Consider the following 21710-nt stretch of genomic DNA (forward strand, 5'->3'; position numbering starts at 1 on the left):
GTACCTCCTCCCCCCTAAATCCCAAAAACAATGGTGAATTTTCGTTGTTCCTATTATTGACTTACGAATAAAGTAAACATACCGCTCGATGCCTTTTTTTATGCTCTTTACAAAAATAATCATTTTTGTCGGAAATGAATTTTACCCCCACCCCTATATATACCAATTCAGGTCTATATATTTGCACATTAGGGGGGTGGAGGGGGGAAAATTTATTTCTGATACAAATGAGAGGTAAGTTTAAACTTTACCCCACCCACTTCCTCCCTGATGTGCAAATATATACCCTGAATTGGTATATATAGGGGTGGGGTAAAATTCATTTCCGACAAAAATGATTATTATATTTGGACAGAGCATAAAAAAAGGCATCGAGCGGTATGTTTACTTTATTCGTAAGTCAATAATAGGAACAACGAAAAATTTACCATTGTTTTTTGGGATTTAGAGGGGGGAGGTACCTAGGTTAGGTTACGTATTTGATATGTGCTATGCTTTACCCACCTAACCCCCCACCCTTAATATGCAAATATATAGCCCAAATTTGTTTCTAAACTATTAAATATTCATCCTATTTTATTTCATTAGCATGTCTTCTTAGGCCTTGTCTTCATTATGACTTCTTCAAGAATTGTCGCCCATACTTTTTTAGTCTTTCAGGCAACCTCAGTCTTCTTTGGTACTTTTTAACCCTTTCCGCACGAATTATGAAATCGTTCGAAAATTCCGCTTTTTTGGCGTTTCCTATGTCCCTAGGCTTAGAAACAAACAAATATATATATATATATATATATATATATATATATATATATATATATATATATATATATATATATATATATATATATATATATATATATATATATATATATATATATATATATATATATATATATATATATATATATATTTATACATATATATATATATATAGGTACTTATTACTTATGCACTATGCGGTACCCACCGCTATATAGTGTTTAAAGAAACCAGACATGGAGACCCATCGATAAATTTTTCGCAGTTCATATTATTGACTTACGAATAAAGTAAACATACCACTCGATGACTTTTTTTATGCTCTTTCCAAATACAATAATCATTTTTGTCGGAAACAAATTTTACCCCCACCCCCATATATACCAATTCAGGATATATATTTGCACATTAGGGGGGGGGTAAATTTTATTTCTGATGTAAATGAGAAGTAAGTTTAAACTTTACCCCCCCCTGATGTGAAAATATATACTCTGGATTGGTATATATAGGGTGGGGGTAAAATTCGTTTCCGACAAAAATGATTGTTATTTTTGGAAAGACCATAAAAAAGGCATCGAGTGGTATTCTTACTTTATTCGTAAGTCAATACTATTAACTGCGAAAAACTTACCGACCCGTCAAACGAGTATCTGCTGTCTAAATTGATTGCAAAGCGTGGTTTGCAATGTTTTAACGATTGTTTCGGTAAATTTTTCGTTATTCATATTATTGACTGATGAATAAAGTAAACATACAACTCGATGCCTTTTTTTATGCTCTTTCAAAAGATAATAATCATTTTTGTCGGAAATGAATTTTAAACCCAACCCTATATATACCAATTCAGGGTATATATTTGCACATTATGTGCGGGGGGGGGGGGGAAGTTTAAACTTACCTCTCATTTATATTAGAAATAAAATTTACCCCCACCCCCCTAATGTGCAAATATATAGGGGTGAGGGGTAAAACTCATTTCCGACAAAAATGGTTATTATATTTGGAAAGAGAATAAAAAAAGCCATCGACCGGTATGTTTACTTTATTCGCAAGTCAATAATAGGAACAACGAAAAATTTACCATGGTTTTTTGTGGTTTAGGGGGGGGGGGGTACCTAGGTTAGGTTACGTATTTTAATATATGTTATGCTTTACCCACCCAACCTCCCACCCTTAATGTGCAAATATATAGCCAAAATTTGTTTCTAAAATATTATATATTCATCCCATTTTATTTCATTAGCATTAACCAAACTTGACTTCTTTCGTGGGTACCGTATAATGCATAAGTACTTTTATATATATATATATATATATATATATATATATATATATATATATATATATATATATATATATATATATATATATATATATATTTATACAATTGAGCTATATCACCTAACATTAAATTTTTACTTACTTAAATTTCTCTCAGCTCCTTTCCCGTGAAGAAAATTTCAAACTGAAGGAATTTACCCCGGGTGTTTGACAACTTGGCTTTTGTTTTGATTTCAGACCATCAACAATCGAAAGGTTTCATTTTGTTAACTTTTCATTGAGGTTTTTGTATGACGTTCGGAAGTCCGAAGTAAGTTTATATAAAAAAGGCGATAGCTTGTCTGTTATCTTGACCGTGGCGAGTAAAAATCAGGGTTAATAATACCATCTATAGGTGAAAGAATTTTGAAGGTATTTTTCGAAAGTTTGCTTCACGGAAGAGCAAGCAACCCCGGAAAATACAATACAGAACTTAAAAAATAAGTAGATATAATTCTTAGCACTCATTTCGTGATCAGTGACATTTTTTTATGAAAGTAATTTATTTTATTTCATAAATTTTGAAAAATGTCCAAAAAGGTCTTTTTTTCCAAAAAGCTGCCTTTTTTACCCATTAGTGTCCCGGTGTCCCTCAGGATGAAAAAGTGTTCAAAAGACACTATAAGTATCGATTTGGCATCCCAGGGGAGATAGCCAAACTGTCCAATTGGGATATGGTCTACTAATGAGCTTAAAATTCTTTGTTTTATTGCCCTCTCAATTAGTTTTGTAACACGAGAAGTAAGTGATACAGGGCGGTATGAATCAACCAGCTTAGGGTCTTTTCCTGCCTTTATAAGTGGGATCACTGTTGCCTTACTCTACTCATAAGGTATTGATGAGTCTATGACAGATCTGTCGAATAACTCTATCAGTAGCTTAACAAATGTATCTGGCAAATTTTTCAACATCAAAATGTGAATTTCGTCAGGGCCAGTTGCATCACGCTGGAGCTTTGAAATGGTATCTTTAGCTTCCTGAAAGCTGAAATGGGAAGTGCATTTCGTTTTAACGCTACCTATCAAGGATTAGGAGTAAAATGGGTTTTTGAAGGAAATAGAAGAAAATGTTGACCGTTAGCTAAAAATTTAGTCCAAATAACTTGCTGTTGATTTTCTTGTTTCCTTTCTGTTAGGCTTGTAACTTTTGCTTCAACTCTGCTATAATCTGTCTGGTAAAATCTTTGTTTTTAACATGACTTATTCTCAATTCTTGACTAGATCTAGTTTTTTAGTTAGGCCATTTACTAGATTTAGCTTAGAGTTTAATATCAATTTAGATGGGCCTAGGCTATCTTGGTAACATTTTTGAACAACAGCTTGAATATTTTGGTAACACCAGAGGAGAAAGGTCTTGTAAAGGAAACAGTCTAGAACTGAGTAACCTAGCACCATAGGCTTTTCTTAATTTTATACTCTTTCTGACATGTATAGTTATGCTTGTGACAATTTATCTCCACCCTCCCCCTAAGATTCCAGATATTTTCCTAGACTATATACCAAACAAAAGACATTTTTTTCTTTTTTGATTTAGCCTAAGTTAGCTTGAAAGAAATGAATAGGCTAAATCACTTTATGGGTTAATTTTTAGGTGACCCTATAATTTAGCTAGGATGACATCATTTGATGCTCTTTCATAATTCAATAATTGCTTCTGGGGCTAGTTGCATCTTAAGCCCTTAAAGGGGCCCCAAAGACATTTCATTTCTGTAACCACACAAAGAAGTTAGCCTATGGTAAATATTTACCAAATCCCATTATTGAGTTAAAAATAAAGTAAATATACCACTTGATGCCTTTTTTTTATGCTCTTTACACATATAATAATAATTTTTGTCGGAAATTAATTTTAGCCCCCATCCCTATATATACCAATTCAGGGTATATATTTGCACATTAGGGGAGTGGGGGTAATTTTATTTCTGATGTAAATGAGAGGTACCCCCTAACATGCAAATATATACCCTGAATTTGTATATTTATAGGTGGGGGCTAAAATTCATATCTGACAAAAATAATTCTAATTTCTGCAAGGAGCATAAAAAAAGGCATCAAGTGGTATATTCACTAAAGTTGTAACTCAATAATATGATTTGGTAAATATTTACTGAAGTTATAACCTAACCTGTAAAATACTTTGGTTTTCTGGTTTTGATTTTTTGGTTTGATTTTCAATTCAAGCTCTTTTCCTACCATTTCAAGTTTTTCAAATGCCATTGACGAAAATAGTACTGAATTTTGCAATTCAAAACTTTGCCATCAACAATTTAGGGTAGGGTATATTCCAATTCAGGGTATATATTTGCACATTACAAGGTGAGAGGGGGTGAAGTTCATGGTAAATTTGCAGTGGGCCATATAATTTAGCTAGGATAAAAGTGAAAACATCATTTGATTTTTTTTTATGCTCTTTCATAATTCATATAAAATTCCTTTGGGGCCCCTTCAAAGGCTGTAAGTCAACTTCCAATTTCACAAGTAAACTGCAATTAAAGTTGGAAAAATAGAGTTTTTTTCTCATGCATAAATTTGTAGTGAATGCAATCAAATTCTGAAATAATGGCTGTATTTTTACAGGTTAAAAGTAAACTCACAATGCATATTTTCTGCTTTTTTTAGAGCCAGGCATTACCATATCCAATGATGCTTCACTAAACTGTAAGTCAACCTATCTTTATTTAAAATTAAAACCATGTTTCTTACTGGCCAATAACTCACTAACATCAATTCACAAAATGTAGGGAGGGGCAAAGATTTGTTTTTGATTTTTTTCTAAAATAAAGATGCAAAAGACAGAACCTCAAACAGAGACTTAAAATGAGGCTAAACACCATGTTAATAGGTATTCTTAAAAAATCTAGGGGGGTTACCCTCTCCCCACTTAATATCACTGAGGTAACTAGCACACTATTAGTTAAAGACTACTGTATATGCACAATTTTACCAGTTTTTCTGATTTTTTCTTATCAGTTGGCATCAGCAGTCTGTTTATAATGCCAATAAAAAAAAACAAACTAAGAAACAAAAGGATTGTACTTCTATATATAGCCTAGGTCTGTTAGGTAATTGGGGTTGGGTGCAATTGCTAGGGTAGGGATTATTACACTTTGAAAGGGCTTTGAATTTGGAATCAAGCAGTATATTCTGTTTTTTACTGTCATATTTCTGTGTTACATGATAAATTTAGCCCTATTGTTTGTTTTAGTTTTGTGCTTTTTGATAACTTAGAAGTTCTTGAACTCAGTAAATTAAACTGTCAGGAGCCAATCTGTATTAAAAAATAGATCTTACATCTATTTTGGGACATAGTTTAATGTCCCAAAATATAAAATTGGAAATTGAAAATTCCAAAAAATCATCAAATTTCGGATAGAGTCTATGGATTATATCCATTTGTTAGACAGGACTTGGTTGGAATTAAACTAGAATCTTGTCTGAAAATCTAGTGCAAAACTTTTTTTTTAAATATAATATAGTAAGAATTTTGTATTGAGGCATCTAGTTCAGAACAGTATGAACTACACTATTACCAGAAATCTTGAAATCAATATATAAAAAATTGCACCTTATGGTTATTTCAAATGTATAAAATTCACTATGTGTAAAGTTATCTATACTAAATTATTGACATAAGAAAATGTGGCATAAGGTAATGAACCTATTACTGATGCTATTACTACTAGCAATTCAATAAAGCACCAAGCTGTCTGAGACCAATAGAGGTGCCCTTGTTCCTCCATCACCCCAATATATTAAAAGATCACCTCCTTATTCCTTCCCTTGAAGTTTTGACTCTTATCTTATGGTCTCTTCTTGCTCTATTTAAGGATATCCTGCTTTTTTTGGCCCTAAAAGCACAAAGGCTATAAATCACAATTGTGGTGGAAAGTAATAACAAATACTGACTTGCCCTTCCATAATGCAAAAAGCTAGAAATTACATCGAATCCAATTTTTCTTATGGTTACAACAGTGAATTACTGTCCTCAGGAATAGTCCCCATTTAACATCTTATCTTTTGCATGATTTTTGTTGTCCTATTATCCTTCATTTGTAAGACTTGATCTTGACACCTCAGTCTCTTTTCATTAAAACCATAGGCAATGGAATCAAATCAGATTTTTAGAAGTTCTTTTTGATACATGGTTAGCCAAACAAATAAACAAAGCCTTTGTTCTTCTGAAAAAACATGTATTATCTCTCAAACTTCTCAATCTCTCAAATTGCTCACATTTCAAAACTATTTGTAACCATTATCATTTTACTGGATTCCAGTATCCCAATCTTAGTTCAAAGGCTTTTCTTCCAGTGCTACCAAACTACTATCAACTAAAAAAAAACAAAACACCCTGTGCCATGGCTATTCTGCTTTTTACTGCACCTCCCTTCTTTGCTAGCAGTCCTACTCTGGTAATGTGAGCTATTAAAATTTTGTCAATGTTCTTGTTCCCTAAAATCACCTCTTTCCTACTATTTATTCATGGTTTGAGTGACTTGCCTTAGTTTGCTATTGCTCTTATCTAGGACATTCAATTCATTTGCATAATCTATTCCTTGGAGTTTTTACATTCATATTTGATACTATATTCTTGCATAACCTTTCTCTCAATTTCTTAACATGTCAATACAATATGTTACTATTATGTTTTCTTGCTCCATATCCCAGATCCTAAGCAATGTTTTCCATAGCCTCCATTTTACATCCCTCTAACTTGCACTTTAATGCCTTCTTGGCTTCTTCTACATTCCTCATATTCCTGTAAGATCATAAATTTAAATACATAATAGATCTATTTTCCATCAACCTTAAAGTGCATTTGCTAATATTCCTTGCTACTTTTCCAATTTTTCTCTGTAATATATCTTCTACTACTTTGTAAACTATTCTCCTAAAATTATTCCACCTATCTTCTTTATTATGAAGTTGTAAGCTCTCTGTTTCATATCCAGCTGTTCTTAGAAGACCATCTTTCAAAGTTCAATATAGGGTCTCTCAACATCACAACAACCTGGAAGATAATTACCCTTTCTAAATTACAGCTCTGAATTAACTTAATGCTAGTAGATGTTGATCATTGCTTTCAGGACCAGTGATAGCACTTGCATATCCCACAGTGTCCTTCATCAATCCTGCTAGTTTTTATTTACAATCATGTAATCAATACAGTTAGCTGTCTTACCATTACTTGAAAAGTATTGTAACTTGTGGGCCATTTTATTACCAAGCCCGTATTGGTAAGGACTGGATTATTTTACCTACAAATTTGTAGTAGTTTATTATTACTGCTGTTTTCCTCCTTTGCACTAAATTTGCCTAAGCTTGGAGACAATCTATTTTAGTTTTTACCAAATAGGGTTAAAATGGTATCAAAAGAAAATTTCTGAGATAGCCACTAGGTTTGAAACTATCAAAAAGCTAAGTATATAACCTCTCTGTTTCTGATGCTGTGCTGCATTGGGGTGGCACATTTGCCCTAAATATATTTGCTGTCCATAAAAATAAGCAGCCATTATAGAATATATGTCCCATTAGAAACAGTTGTATTGTTGTGCACTAGCTATGTGGGTGAATTTTGTGTGAGGACCTGTAGCCTCAAAAATTGCATTTTTAGGCTCAAGTTTTCTAATTTTTATTAATGGTTCTTTAAATAAACATAAAGAGGAGACTTAGCCCTAGCCTCCCTTCATTTGAAGCAATATATTGACCAAGTTTGCAATACAGGCAAGGGGGAGTGGTTGTCAGCTCTTCTCTTATTGCAGAAATGGTATTTCTTAACAGAAAATCTTAGTCTTTAGATATTCCATTATTGTGATAAAAGTTGAAGTTAGGTGCAAAGAGTAGGAATTTTGGAAAAATATGGATAAAATAATTAAATCTGTCTTAAAGACACCCCAACAGATGTTGTACTCAGGGACAAATGTGCCCCTTGCCTCCATAGCTATGCAACTGAATTTTATAGGGGAAACTACTTCTTTCATATTGTGAAAAACCTAATTTTGTGCATATAAAGAAAATAAGCCCCTGTTTTTGAAGCATTGCTGTATATAAATTAAACTCAATTGTAAAGAGGAGGGGCTTAGGGTAATTAAGGTTAAGGTTATATAGGTAATTAAGGCTAAGTCTGATTATGATATTAAAAAAACAGACATAAGATAAAAGAACGAATTTTTTTAAATGAAAGTGTAGGAGAAGTACAAACGAAATTACATTAAAAAACACAGTAAACATATTACCTACATGGTATATTGCTACCCCCTCCCCTAGTTTGATCCCCCCCCCCCCTAAGTGATTCATGAGTGAATGCTCCAACCCAAGAGCAGTGATAAAAAACTGAATTTTCTTTCAAAGGGTTCCAAGAATGACAGGGTTAATTTGTTTGCATTTACTTTGAGCAATAAGGATTTGGTTTAAATGTTTTGACGGCTAATTGGTAAATATGACACTTGTTATTGCCAACTGACTTCATTTGTTTTATTCTTAAATGCTATCAGAAAAGTATTCTTTGATGTAAAGAGTGGATGATTGAGGGGGTTAGCAGTCTTCCTCAAACATGTTATAATTTCGGTTTGTCTTAAAATCACTATCACTCTCAGCTCCCCTTTGATAGCAACTATTTTTTTTTTTTTTTTTTTATAGAAGTAGTAGACCAAATCATTTTTGTATTTATTTCTTTACTGCTCTTATTTTTTACATTAAGTTTTCATACTTTGACTTTACTTAAGGCTCCTGCCACATCATATGTGGTGTAGAGAGCATAGCAACTTCACTCCTCCAGGTGGACCAGTCTGCTGCTATGAGGGAGGCCTTGATAGTAGCAATGTAGGCCATGTTGAGGAACTTGTGTAGGCTGTCCTTCCATCTGGTCCAAGATCTTGCCCCTTGGGTGTGACCAACCTTGGGATGTGGGGTCAAAATTGTGACATAATTCTAGCAGGGCTGTTGGAGGCATGCAAGGGAGATGCCCAAACCATCTGAGAGTTTGCTGGACAATTTGTGTTGAGAATGGAGCTTGATGAGTAAGGGCAAGGAGCTTTTTTTACTCACAAAATTGTCCCATCAGAGCCCCTTGATTTGATGGAGTTGCTTTTTCTGGCAGGTGTCTATTGACAGTGTGAACAAGAAAACATTTGCTTTATAGCATTGATCCCGAACTCAACTCATCTTACTCATCTGCTTGATGTGGCCTTCTTTTAGCCTATGAAAGTGAAGTGGAGGCAGATCCTGACAAGATTCAAGACATGTGGTGAAGGTCTAAAAGAAGTTTTGTTGCCTAAAGAGCATTTTCCTAGGCTTTTAAAGGAGCTGACAGAGTCACTGATGGATGCAAATGGGGCACAAGACCTGATCTCTGGCTTTGCTAAAAGTAGAATTGGACAGAATGAAGGTTCTCGGTCGTTTGCCTTTGACATCATCAACAGATGGTTCAGCATATGTCCTCAGTAAGACAGTTATTGACATGTGCAGAACCAACAAACCCAAAAGGGCAGCAAAAAATAAACGACTTGATCTTCCTGCTGGCACAAGCTACTCTGTTGAAGACTTCCGTTGCGAAGCTTCAGGAAGCAATGATCCTGATCTGGAAACAGAAGAAGCCAAGACAAGGATATTTGAGGGTGGAATTCAACCTGGTCAAGTAGACTGAAAAGAAAGAGAAGAAGCTAAGACAAGGATGTTCGAGGATGAAATTCAACCTGATCAAGAAAGACTGAAAAGCTCCCAAGAGAAGCAGGAAACCAGAAGGCTCAAATTCGTCTGAAGATGAAGGAGAGCAAGAGACTCAGTTTCCATGTGAAAAGTCACTGCCTGGAATTGAGATCTACAACCAACTCAAACAAGGCGATTTCGTTCAGTTGTAATATGAAGAAGAGAGGTTCCCAGGAGAAGTTACTCAGCTTGATCCCAAGAAAAAAGACTAAAGATAAAGTGATGACTGTGGCTGGAGTAAAGAAGTGGAGGTGGCCAGAAGAAGTGGATGAGATCTGGTATGAACACCTTGATCTTCTCAAGTCACTAAACCCACCTGGTGTTTCTAACACTTGTTCATCATCTAGACCACCAGTGTTTGATTTCCCGGATTTCTGATGCATTTATGTGGGTTAGTTCCTGAAGTTGAGTTCTTTTCAGTCTTGGAGTTGATTTGAAAGACTTTCCAATAGTCTTTCTTGAATATTTAACCAAACTATGCCCAGCCTAGCACATCAGATCTGTGATTCAGTAGCTTAGTTTTTATATATTTGAAGAATAAAATGTCCAATGAAGACATTTTTTTTAAAGACTGTTTCGTGGGCCAAAGCCACCCCTCAGAAATACTCACATTACCCATATAGTCAGACAACACATTCAAAAAGGGGTTAATAAGGCTTGGGCTGAAGTCACCCAATGCCCTGGGGTGTCTTTGACCCAACAAAAAATAAACAAAAAAATTTCCTTTGAGTGGTATTTCTTTAAGTAAGGTAATCAACAGCAGGATGGTGTTATACACTTACGCAATTTAAATCGAGACAAAGGCTCAACCCGTTCAAAAGTTACAGACTAAAAACCAGGAAAAGTGTACAAAGCCACCTGTTTTATGGTAGTGACTTCTTGGGGCCTAACTGGGGCTCGCGGTTCAACTACCATTATTTTTGTTTTTTATTAATTTTCTTTAAGCGTGCAGTTTCATTCTGCAAGACATTCAGAACATTTATCAGCTGCTGCATGGAGTCTGTAATGAGCACAAGGTCGTCTGCAAAGTTGACATAAATCAGGATAAGAATCTCCAAATTGGAGGCCAAAGAGCAATCAATTGGTTGTTAGAGTCATGACATGGTCTATAACACAATTAAACAATTCTGGGGCGACAGCACACCCTTGTTGCACACCAGTTTTGATGGTAAATGACATGCTCTGCTTCCCATTCACTTGGATGCTACTTTCATTTCAATTGTAATTAATTGGTCTAGAGCTTGTTTGTGAGTAGTTCAAAATCAATATAAAAACTAATTGGTTAAATTTTCATTTATTATAAATTTAGGTTAAATAGTAAGACTTATTTTCTATGTCTGATGCAATGTGACATTCTGATATAATAATGAAACCAAGCAAAATTCTTGAAAAATAAAACTTTGGTCATTGCTTTATAAAAAATTCTCTAAATTAATGCTGTTTTTTTTCATGTAGCTTGTAACTGTATGTACACACAGTTCTCACCTTTGGAGGGGGGAATAGATGGTTTTTAACCTGGAGGATCAGATTAAACTTTTTAAAATACTTATTTTGATGCCGAATTTTTTCAATAGGGTTTTTGTCTGAATGAGTCTCAGGGGGAACCCCTTCCCCATGTGTGTTAGTGTGCTTGTAATGATACTAAACTGTTAGAATCATTAAGTGTAACATATAGATTATTTTGATTCTGTTATTTTTCAGATTATCTTGAAGTAAAATCTTTTACTAGCACACAAGATTTGGCTACAAAATGGGACAAGATAACGGTAAGAATCCCTTTTATTTTTTTTTCATCTTTCTTTGAAATTGAAAATTCCCTTTTTGAATTTATTTATTCTTGTGAAGAAACTCTTAAATATTTGCCAAATATTTGCCATCTGAGTGGTAGGATTTTTGCCATTTTTTGTAATATATACATTTGATTAGAACTGAGGATAAACTGTGATGCAGAATGGGATACTATGCTATTCGATGTTTTAATCTATTTTTCTGTGCTTTGCAAAAATGATGTGTATCATGACTCTATTCCAATGCGTGTTGTACAACACATTTGCTAAGTTTGATGTTAACCTTTATAGGGTTGCTGATGAAGGTCTCCTTGATGGGTAAGGAAGGATTTGGCTGCCCCTGCCTTTGCTTTGAGAATAGAGAGATATTTATTCTAAACAAACAAACAATTTAACATCAGTTTAACAGCCACCCCGAGAAATAAAAACTTGTCCAAGGGGGTGGCAAAAATACGCTAACATAACAAAACAATAAAAAAAAGAAAAAAAATCATCACCCCCAGGAGCCCTATATAATTACCAATATCTTAAAAAAAACCCCACTAAAATACATACTTACTAAAAAGCATCCCTTTAATTACTATTTTAAACAAAGAAATATCACCTATATTTTTTATATTTTGATCAAGATGGTTCCAACTTCTGATCCCCCTATGAAGCAAAGAAAACATCAATTGGGCCGAAACAACCAGCAGAATATTAATCTCTACAGATGACCTAGTATCATTATCATGGATGGAAGATCTCAGGTTTGCTAAGCTATCAAAATACAGGAGATTTATACCCTTTTGAATCCTAAAAATGAATAGAAGTGTATACAACTCCCATAATCTGGAAGCTGGCAGTATCTTTACGCGCTCATACGCGTTTCTTACCGAATCACGGGGTTGTAAGCCATCTAACAGCCAAACAGCGTTGTTTTGTAGAACTCATACTGGCTGAAGAATAGAAGGAAATGTTCCAAGCCAAACGCTACGACAATAAAATATATATGGATGGATAAGGGAAAAATAAAGAAGACGCATAACAAAAGGAGGAAAAAAATGCTTAAGTTTTCTCATTATACCCAGGTTATGAGACACAGTTATACAAACATACTGTATATGACGCTTGAATGATAAAACTTCATCAATATAAACCCTCAAGTACTTATAAGAACCCACCCGCTTTAAAGTTCCATACTGTGCTACAATATCCTGAATTCATGTATAAAAATCTGGTAAACGGGAAAAAATAACAAAATTAGTCTTACCCAGATTAATTTTTAACCTATTTACCCTCAACCAGGAATCTAACCTTTCAAAAGTATCTTTAATTGATGTCTGAAGTAATTCTTCTGTCTTTGCGGTACTAACAGCAACTGTGTCATCAGCAAATAATGATACAGTCTCATTCTGGGGATTTTTAGCCATATCACTAACATTAAAACAATAACTTGGGATAAAATTAGACATATCATTAATGAACAATAAAAAAAGAATCAGCAAGAACTGACCCTTGCGGGACACCACAAACCACTGGGCAGGGTCCTGATTGTATACCTGTCAGCTCTACAAACTGGTACCGGTTACTAAGGAAAGTCCGTATAAGGTCAAAAGCTTTACTTTGGATCCCATAGACCTCACATTTTTCCAGGAGTAGGCTATGGTCAACTGTATCAAAAGCCTTCTGTAGATCTAGAAACAGTGCACCAACTTTAAATCTTTCATCTAATGCTATGTTAATTATACTAGTCAAAAATATCAATGCATCCTCTGTTTTCCTATCTTTTCTGAAACTGAACTGATTATTATTCAACAAATTAAACTTCTCTAAAAAATGGGTCAACCAACTACTAAAATATTTTTCAATAAGACGAGAAATAACTGGCAAGACTGATATTGGGCAATAATTACCCAAATCATTTCTATCAACACCTTTATAAACTGGTGTCACTCATGCTTTTTTTAAACAATCTGGAAACCTTCCTTGATGGAAGCAATCATTCATCAGCGATGTCAGAACACCAGATATAGGAGGGAAATACATTTCAGAATTTTTAGGCTCACCAGGTCACTACCGGACGAACTATTTTTCATACTAGATAATATCCCTTAACTCATCAAATGTAATCATATTTAGATGTAGTGATACATTTGGAGGACATGGTAGAGTAGATCCAAAGGGTGGGGCCCATAATGTTTTTACCATTTGCATTCTTCACTGCTCCCACTTCCTTAACCATTTCTAAAAGCTTACCATAAAAGAGTGTAAATTTAATATTTACATCACTCTCATTTCCAGACAGAGATACCCAATCAATATGAATTCACATTATTTTTTACTTTCAATAGGGCACTACAATAAAAAACTACAACTGTTTTAGTCTGTTGAGGAGTTTGTTGCTTAGGATTAGATACCTCAAATTCTGTTAAAATACAAAAGTTGTCAGATTCTACATCTACAAGAACTCCTGGCGATTTAAAAGATACATGGGGAAAATATTATCCAAAAGCTTTGCAGACGTCCTAGAAACTCTAGTTGGGATGTTAATCATTGAGAACAGACCATAAGACATACACAAATTTAATAACTGAGAAGTCACTAAAGACTCCATATCCAGCATGTTAATATTAAAGTCACCTAGAACGAAACAAGGGTTATTACTAATTTGTGCTTTTGCCAGCTGTTCATAAAAATTCTTGAATAGAACCAGAAGGAGGCCTGTATACAATTACTAAATATGGGTCAACATTATTCAATTTAGCTTGTACTACTAGTGTTTCACACACCATTTCTTTATATTCACTTAGATCGTCTCGGACTCTCGCATGGAGATCTTCACGAACATAAGCCGCAAGACCCCCGTGTTGACGTAACTCCCGGTTCCGAGTAAACAAGGTATAGCCAGGTATATCTAAAAGAGCAGAATTTTGGTCCCTCAACCAGGTCTCCATCAAAGCAAGCACATGGAAAAGATTAAGTTTAGCTAAATTCACTAAAAAATCAAATGTCGTATTTAGACCCTGGCAATTCAAATGAAAAATCCCAAAATCTCCCAATCCACCATGCTGATACTCAACATCCTGAAAATCATAACTAAAAACAAATTTAGAATCCTCAGGGGGGTCAGAAGCTGGAACCACAAAGTTCAAACTTCTATTAATACATTCATTAAAATAATTATAAAAATTTACCTTCTGAATTTCTAAATCAATTATACTACGAGCCCCCAGGGGTAGAACAAGATCTCTAACCACTATCTATTAACAATCCAAATGGACCGTGGTGGCGAATAGGGCATGTACCAATCACAATTAAAGATAATCTCTCAATTCTCACACCAAACAATGAAAGAAAAATGAAAAAAACACAAAAAGAAATAAGGCATAAATTCTAAATAAAGTCAAACGAAGAAAACAATCATTATTAATCACCAAAGAGCACAATAAAATCACACACGAGGGTATCCAATCTAAACTCTAACAGCCAATTAAAATTACTCAACTTTACTTCACAAACTATAAAAACAAATATAATACTTTCTCAATTAACTACATACAAGCAAAACATTCACTTCTGCTTTCCGAATCGTCCTCTTTGACTACGCTCTCCATAGTCATGGCTAATAATCAGTCTAACATGTTCAGTAACTACATCATTCCGAAAATACTTAGCGATCGATCCGTCAGGGCGTTTGAATTGAACACAAGGCGGGAAACGTTTAGAAACCCATGCATCAAAACCTGCATCTCGTAACTGGGCTCGCTTATTAAATAAAATTTTTCTATCCTGACATAACTCAGGGGTAGCATCATCACTAAGAAACAATTTCTTGAATGGGCCAATATTCTTATTCTTTAGTTTTTTTGCACTGCGTAATAGGCCAATTTTTGTTTCCTTGTCACTCAGTTCAACCTTGAAAAATTTGGCATCCTTCTTGCACTCAATAACTTTGAATGGTGGTGCTGTAGACTGTTCTAAACCCACTTAAATAATATACTGGAACAAAGCAACAGCAACATTTTCAATTTTGCAACCTGCATTCCAAACAATTATGTTTTTTCCCCTCTGTTCAATTTCCAGTTTAATAAGCCTATCCAACATTTCCAAAACTGCATCACCCTGGGCCTTAGCTTCATCAACACGAACTGATAATTGTGATTTCAAGGATGTGTTCTCATTTGTTAGAACTTCGATTCTACTATCGTGAATAGCAACTTGAGAACACTGGTCTGACCGGGTCACCTCAAATTTGGAAACACGATCGTCTAGTGTTTTTAACTTATCGTTCACCTAGTGTTATTAACTTATCGTTCACCATGTCAAGTTTTCTACCATTTTCTTTGACTGCTTCAAGTACTTTGTTAAAATTCTGTGATAAAGTTTCCACGGCAATTTGGGTGATAGAACTTCCGGTACTAGTAGCTGTAGAGTTCAACGGGTTTTCTGAGTCCTCAGCGGGACGATTACGTTTGCGATTACGACCCATACCAATTAAAGTAAACAGACTTCGCCTACCTCAAATAAGGTCGATTATTTATTTACCCACTTTGATCTTAACGTGCTGTTCGATTTGACCGTTAATATAACTTCAGATCCTTTGCAAATAAAATACCAAGATCCATTTCCTCTGAAACTGACATAATTTCTCTATTTGTCTAATTTTTGGAAACTAGGATGTATGTCTAGCACCCTGCTTTGTGAAATGTGTGGAACTGTACTTCCACATGCTACTATATGTGAATGAATTGCAAGTCCAATGATCTGTGAATTGGCTGCATAGAATTACATCATTCTCATTATGGCTCTTGGGTATAGTTACCATCCGCCCTGGGACCCTAGGATATTTCACTAGTTTAAAAATTCTGTCCCAGTTGTCCTGGTTTATGTACAAAATGAAGCAGTATTTCAATTGCAAAGTGTAAAATGCGCACAGTGCGGACCAGTAAGGATGCCTGGTGCGGTGAACCCTGCCGCATTGAAGCTTGTGCAATTATGTTCTGGTCTTTAGACTACAATGTCTTATGTTTAGCTTTGTTTTGTACACATGTGCTTTGGTATTTAATGACGAAAATCGTTCGTGATTTTAATGAGCAACGGGTTGTAATAAAGTTTCTTGTGAAAGCAGCGAAAACAGAGTCGAGAATTCTTCAGATGATGAACCTAGTTTATGAAAACTGCTTTCTGAAAAGGAGATTGTTCTTCAAGTGGCTGGTAAGCTCCAGAGAGGAGAGGATGTCAAGGTCAAGGATCAAGGGCAAAATCAAGGCCATGCTGGTATTTTTGTCGGCTCACGTGGAACTGTGCTCCAAGAACGGGCTCCCCAGGATCAGACGCTTAATTCTGCTTTCTTCCTGCGAATATTAAATGACTGCGTGAAAGCATTGGCAAAAAGAGAGCTGATTTGTGGCAAGATTGGTTGTGGGTGCACCATCTTGACAACACACTCTTATACAGCCATTATTGTCAAGCAGTTTTTAGTCACAAAGGTCACAATAATTGTACCCCCTCCCCAGTTGCCAGGTTTGGTTCCTTGTGACTTTCCCATTCCCAAAAGTAAAAGAAAATTTAAAGGGCGCCATTTTTGGACTTTAGAGGGCATTATAGAATCGACGTCAGGGTTGTTTTCAAAGGTAACAGAGGAACAGTTTTGCAAGTAATTTGAACAGTAAAAAATTTAATAATTTTTGATTTTAAAAGTACATTATTATTTATATTTTCATTTTTTCACAAGTATGGGGAGGGGGATATGCTATGCTGTTGGTCAGATATTAGGCTAATGCTTATAAATCACGACCTTGACTGCCGTTGGCTATTTTACGGATATTGTGATGGGTTTTAGCTGTTTTTTTCCTTAATGGCGAGTAGTCATGTACGAGTACACCTTCTTATGCTTTTATTGTGTTTGCAATATAGCATATGGTTCTTTCATTTTTCCGATTATACCTCACCTATTATATTTATAAAACTCTTTTTCTATTAGTCCTCATCAGTATTTCTTACTATATATAATAATTTTTTGATCAGGCCTTGAGTATCACCTTCTAATATATCTAATGACAGATTCTAGAATTGGTGAAATAAAGGCAATTATTTTGGTTGGAGGTTTTGGGAGTAGATTGTGACCACTTATGTTTTATAATCCCCGACCATTGGTTGAATTCGGTAACAAGCCAATGATTTTTCATCAATTTGATGTATCCTTGATTATCACCTTCTATGAGACCTTAGGCATCACCTTCTAATGTATCTTTTGACAGATTCTAGAATTGGTGGAATGAAGGCAATTATTTTGGTTGGAGGCTTTGGGACTAGATTGCGACCACTTACGTTTTATACTCCCAAACCATTGGTTGAATTTGCTAACAAGCCTATGATTGTGCATCAATTTGAAGCTCTTGTTGATGCTGGCGTATCACATGTCATTTTAGCTGTTTCAAAAAAGACAAATAACATGGAAGAGGATCTGACGCCATTTGCAGAAAAAGTGAGTCTGTTTTTTATGTTAGACAGTCAGAAAATAGTAATTGAAATATTTATGTGTGTGTGGTTTAAATACTTGAAGAAGATAAGATTGTGATATTTTCCAGCAAGTGATCCACAAGAACTCAATTTCCTAGAGTGTACAACTCCCTCCACCCCCTCCCCAAAAAAGTATCAACAAAAAACAAATCGCTAAGGTGTGAAAAACAGGATAATTTAAGCCTAAAATTACCCTTTTTGTATTCAGTCCCATGAAAAGATCCCCAGCCACCTTTCTTTCCGTCTACGCCACAGATCTTAACTTTTACCCCTATAGTGCTATATATCTTGAGCTTAATCGATTTTTGTTAATTGTCAAGACTTAAGAAAAAAAGAATTAAATCCTTAACTAGAGTTTGTAAATATTTTGAATAAATCCCAATTAAATATTATCATGTAAAATAATTATTTGATTAATTATAATTAGTTTTCAGCTTCATATGTAACTGCCATGTTGTATATTTAGTACTAGTATTTTATTTTGGTGGCTAGAATGCTAAAAGAGCCATTGGATAATTGAATGGGTGTGTATGATTACTCATTATAATGTCAAATCCTTCTTGAAATGGGAAGTTTAAAAAAAATTCTGGTATATAAATACGATTATGTTACGTAGTACCTGTACTAGTTGAGACAAATGCTTCCCCCGACGTGGTTCTAGTTTCATTGCGGTTCTAGTGTAATTATTGCACTGAATTCCCTATTAATGTTATAATTCTTCTATCACCCACAGTCTTTGAGCAACATATTTCTAAAGGTGGCCTTTTTTCAAAGATTTGTATAGATAGCGTTTCACAAACATGAGATATACTCCAAACGCTCTCCTATCGCTGTCTTTTATGCTGAATTCAAAAATGTAAGTTCTTCTTCTTCTTCTTCTAATTCACAGCAGGCGGGCTATTCAGTTGGAACTATTTAGCCCTCCTCATTTAGAGCTACTGTCCTGGTTGTCTCTTATTTATAAGATATTCTCTGATATCTTTCAGTAGATCTTTTAAATCAAGGAGTTCAAATATTATATGATAGATATCGATTTCTGTGCTCTGTGTACAGGTATAGTTGGCTAGGCTCTTGGCTGATAGTCAGATTTTGTGGTGTTTGAAGCATTTTAACAGTTTACAAAGCAAGTTATGTTGTGCAGACGTCAGCATATTACATTCAAATAGGCAATGGTCAATTGTTTCATTATTCATATTACAATGCCTGCAAAGAGGGGACAGGGGAATTGAACCACTTGAATTAGAAAGCTTATATGAGAATGGAAGGAAATTTAGTCCATTTGTTCCAGAACGAATTCTATGATAAATTTTAGAAAGATACTTATTGGGAAAGGGGAAAGGATAGGATTAATCTTATTAAAATTAATATCTGATAGCCTCCATCGGTAGATATTTCTAATTGGGATTGGTCTCCCACTCGGCTGGTCAATATTTATAGCCTTTTTTCCTATTTCATCAACCTGATGATTACCACTTATGTCAGAGTGGCTAGGAATGTACTGAAAATAAGTTTTTATGCCACTTGAAGCAAGATTATCAATAATACTGAGACAATGATAAGTGTCAATATCCAACTTATATTGAGGAGCTGAGGCTAGCAACTCAAGGCTTGATAGAGAGTCGGAGTATACGATGATATTATTTGAATTTGCAATAAAAAGTTGGTTTTCTTTAAAGTGCTCTAATGCCATGATTATGGCATTTAACTCAGCAGTCTTTATAGATAAATTATTAAATAGTCTGTCCCCTATTGCAATTTTCAGGTTAGGAAGGAAAGCACCACTTGCTACCATCTCATTCATTTTGATCCATCAACAAATATTTGGAAGAGACTTTTATAGGTAATTTTATTAAGTTCTGCAAATTTTTTATGGACAAAAGAAATGGGGGTTAAATCTTTATTCCACTTTTAGAATTCATTATTTATTATGGGACTTGACCAATTCCATGGGGGGATCGGGGGAAAGTGGGTGCAATAGACTTTGCTGGTATGGGGAACTTCTTCTGAATATTGGCATACTCATCTGCAATGCTTCTATACATGGCTGGAATTCTTAACCAATTATGTAATGTGTGTGAGCTATTTGATTCAATTTTTGTAAGATGTTTTATCAAGAGAAAGCTACGTCTCTCCCTTATTGTTGTTAATCCACTCTCCATAAGCAGAAACTTGGTGCTTGTGGGTTTCCTAAGACCAAATATGAGACGTGTTATATCATTTTGAGTTGTTTCATTTTTTTTGCATCTGGGTCTTTGCACATGCACCATAGACGATGAGCCCATAGTCAGTATGGGGTCTTGTATGTGATTTATAGAACTCGAGTAAGGTTTTCTCCTTACAGCCCCAGGGTGTGAAAAGAAGTCTTTTTAGTATAATTGTTTTTCTACAGCATTTTTTTATTGTGTTTGAAATGTGGAGGTGGAAATTGAGTTTTTGGTCAAGCGTGAGACCTAGGTAATTAATATTATTATCTTATGGAATAGTTGTTTTATTTAGAGTTAGTTTGTCATTAACTTGGTTTCACTTCTCGTGAAATTGGATTATTTTTGACTTAGTGGTTGCAATTGGTAAATCTGAATGTTGAGAGAATTTTTCGAACTGGAAAAGTAACTTTTGCAGATTTGACTGTGCTATCTGAAAGGTTTTGCCTGATGACCATAGCACCAGATCATCAGCATATTGTAGATTCGTGTGGAACTGAGGACTGGTCCCTGACGTAGGCCTTTGGCTATTGTCTTTTGGGGTGAAGAGGCTGAACCAACATAAACAATGAAACTTCGCACTTATGTGAAGGATTTAATAAAAGATACTAGCTTAGGGGGTACTCCAAGGTTTGCAAGTTTGTTTAAAAGGATTTGGTGACTCACATTGTCATATGCCCCTTCAAAATCTAGGAAAGCTGCAACTAGGACATTATTTTTTGAGAAAGATTCATTGATTGCATTATTTAGCGAAACGGATGCTTTTACTGAAGAGTAGTTGTCGCAAATAAGATTGTATGTGTGTGACCATATTATTTTTTTCAACAGACCAGGAGAGTTTGGGAGATGCCAGTATTTCTCTTACTTTTCTCAACACAGGGGCACTCTCGAATTGCCGCTAGTACACTAAGGTTTCTGTGGCTTTATTTTTATTTAGGATTGGTAGGAGGGACGAACATTTCCATATATTGGGGAACCTAGAGGATGCCCAAGCGTGATTATAACAATTTAGCAGTTCTTGTTTGTATGAAGGTGTGAGATTCTTTATCCACGTAGGGTGTATATTGTCATAGCTGCCGCTAGTTTTGGTCCTAATATGATGTATTGCATTATTCAATTCCTGGATTGAAAATAGATTAGTTATGTACTCGGATCCTGGGCGTGGTTGGTAACTTGGGTTCATAGGAATTGGGGATAGTTTGCTTTGATTATTTGATGTTAGCTTATTAACAAAAAGAGTTGCAAATAGGTTAGCTTTTCCATTATCATTGTCATAATGGGTATTATTATGCATAAGCTCATACAGGAGTGGGTTGGGGGACGCCTTTTTCCCACAGATGTTGCTTATGATTTTATGTATAATTGGCTCACGTGTTTCTCTGGAGAGATTATTTGCAAAATTATTCCAGTAGTTATATTTATCATCTATTATAGTC

General features: G+C 34.9%; 1 protein-coding gene across 1 annotated transcript in view; it reads left to right on the forward strand.

Moving 5' to 3' along the window:
* The first annotated feature begins 3125 nt into the window (after positions 1-3125).
* Positions 3126-21710, forward strand: part of Gmppb (GDP-mannose pyrophosphorylase B) — a 64700-nt gene continuing 46115 nt past the window's right edge. Inside the window, exons 1-3 of the mRNA XM_089106530.1 lie at positions 3126-3253; positions 11484-11548; positions 17812-18038. Of these exons, the coding sequence (XP_088962656.1) occupies positions 11533-11548; positions 17812-18038 (243 nt within the window). The 5' untranslated portion in view covers positions 3126-3253; positions 11484-11532. The remainder of the gene's footprint in view (positions 3254-11483; positions 11549-17811; positions 18039-21710) is intronic.

This window comes from Artemia sp. Qi Xiang Cuo, chromosome 21 (assembly GCF_049724085.1).
Source record: "Artemia sp. Qi Xiang Cuo chromosome 21, ASM4972408v1, whole genome shotgun sequence".
Lineage (NCBI taxonomy): Eukaryota > Metazoa > Arthropoda > Branchiopoda > Anostraca > Artemiidae > Artemia > Artemia sp. Qi Xiang Cuo.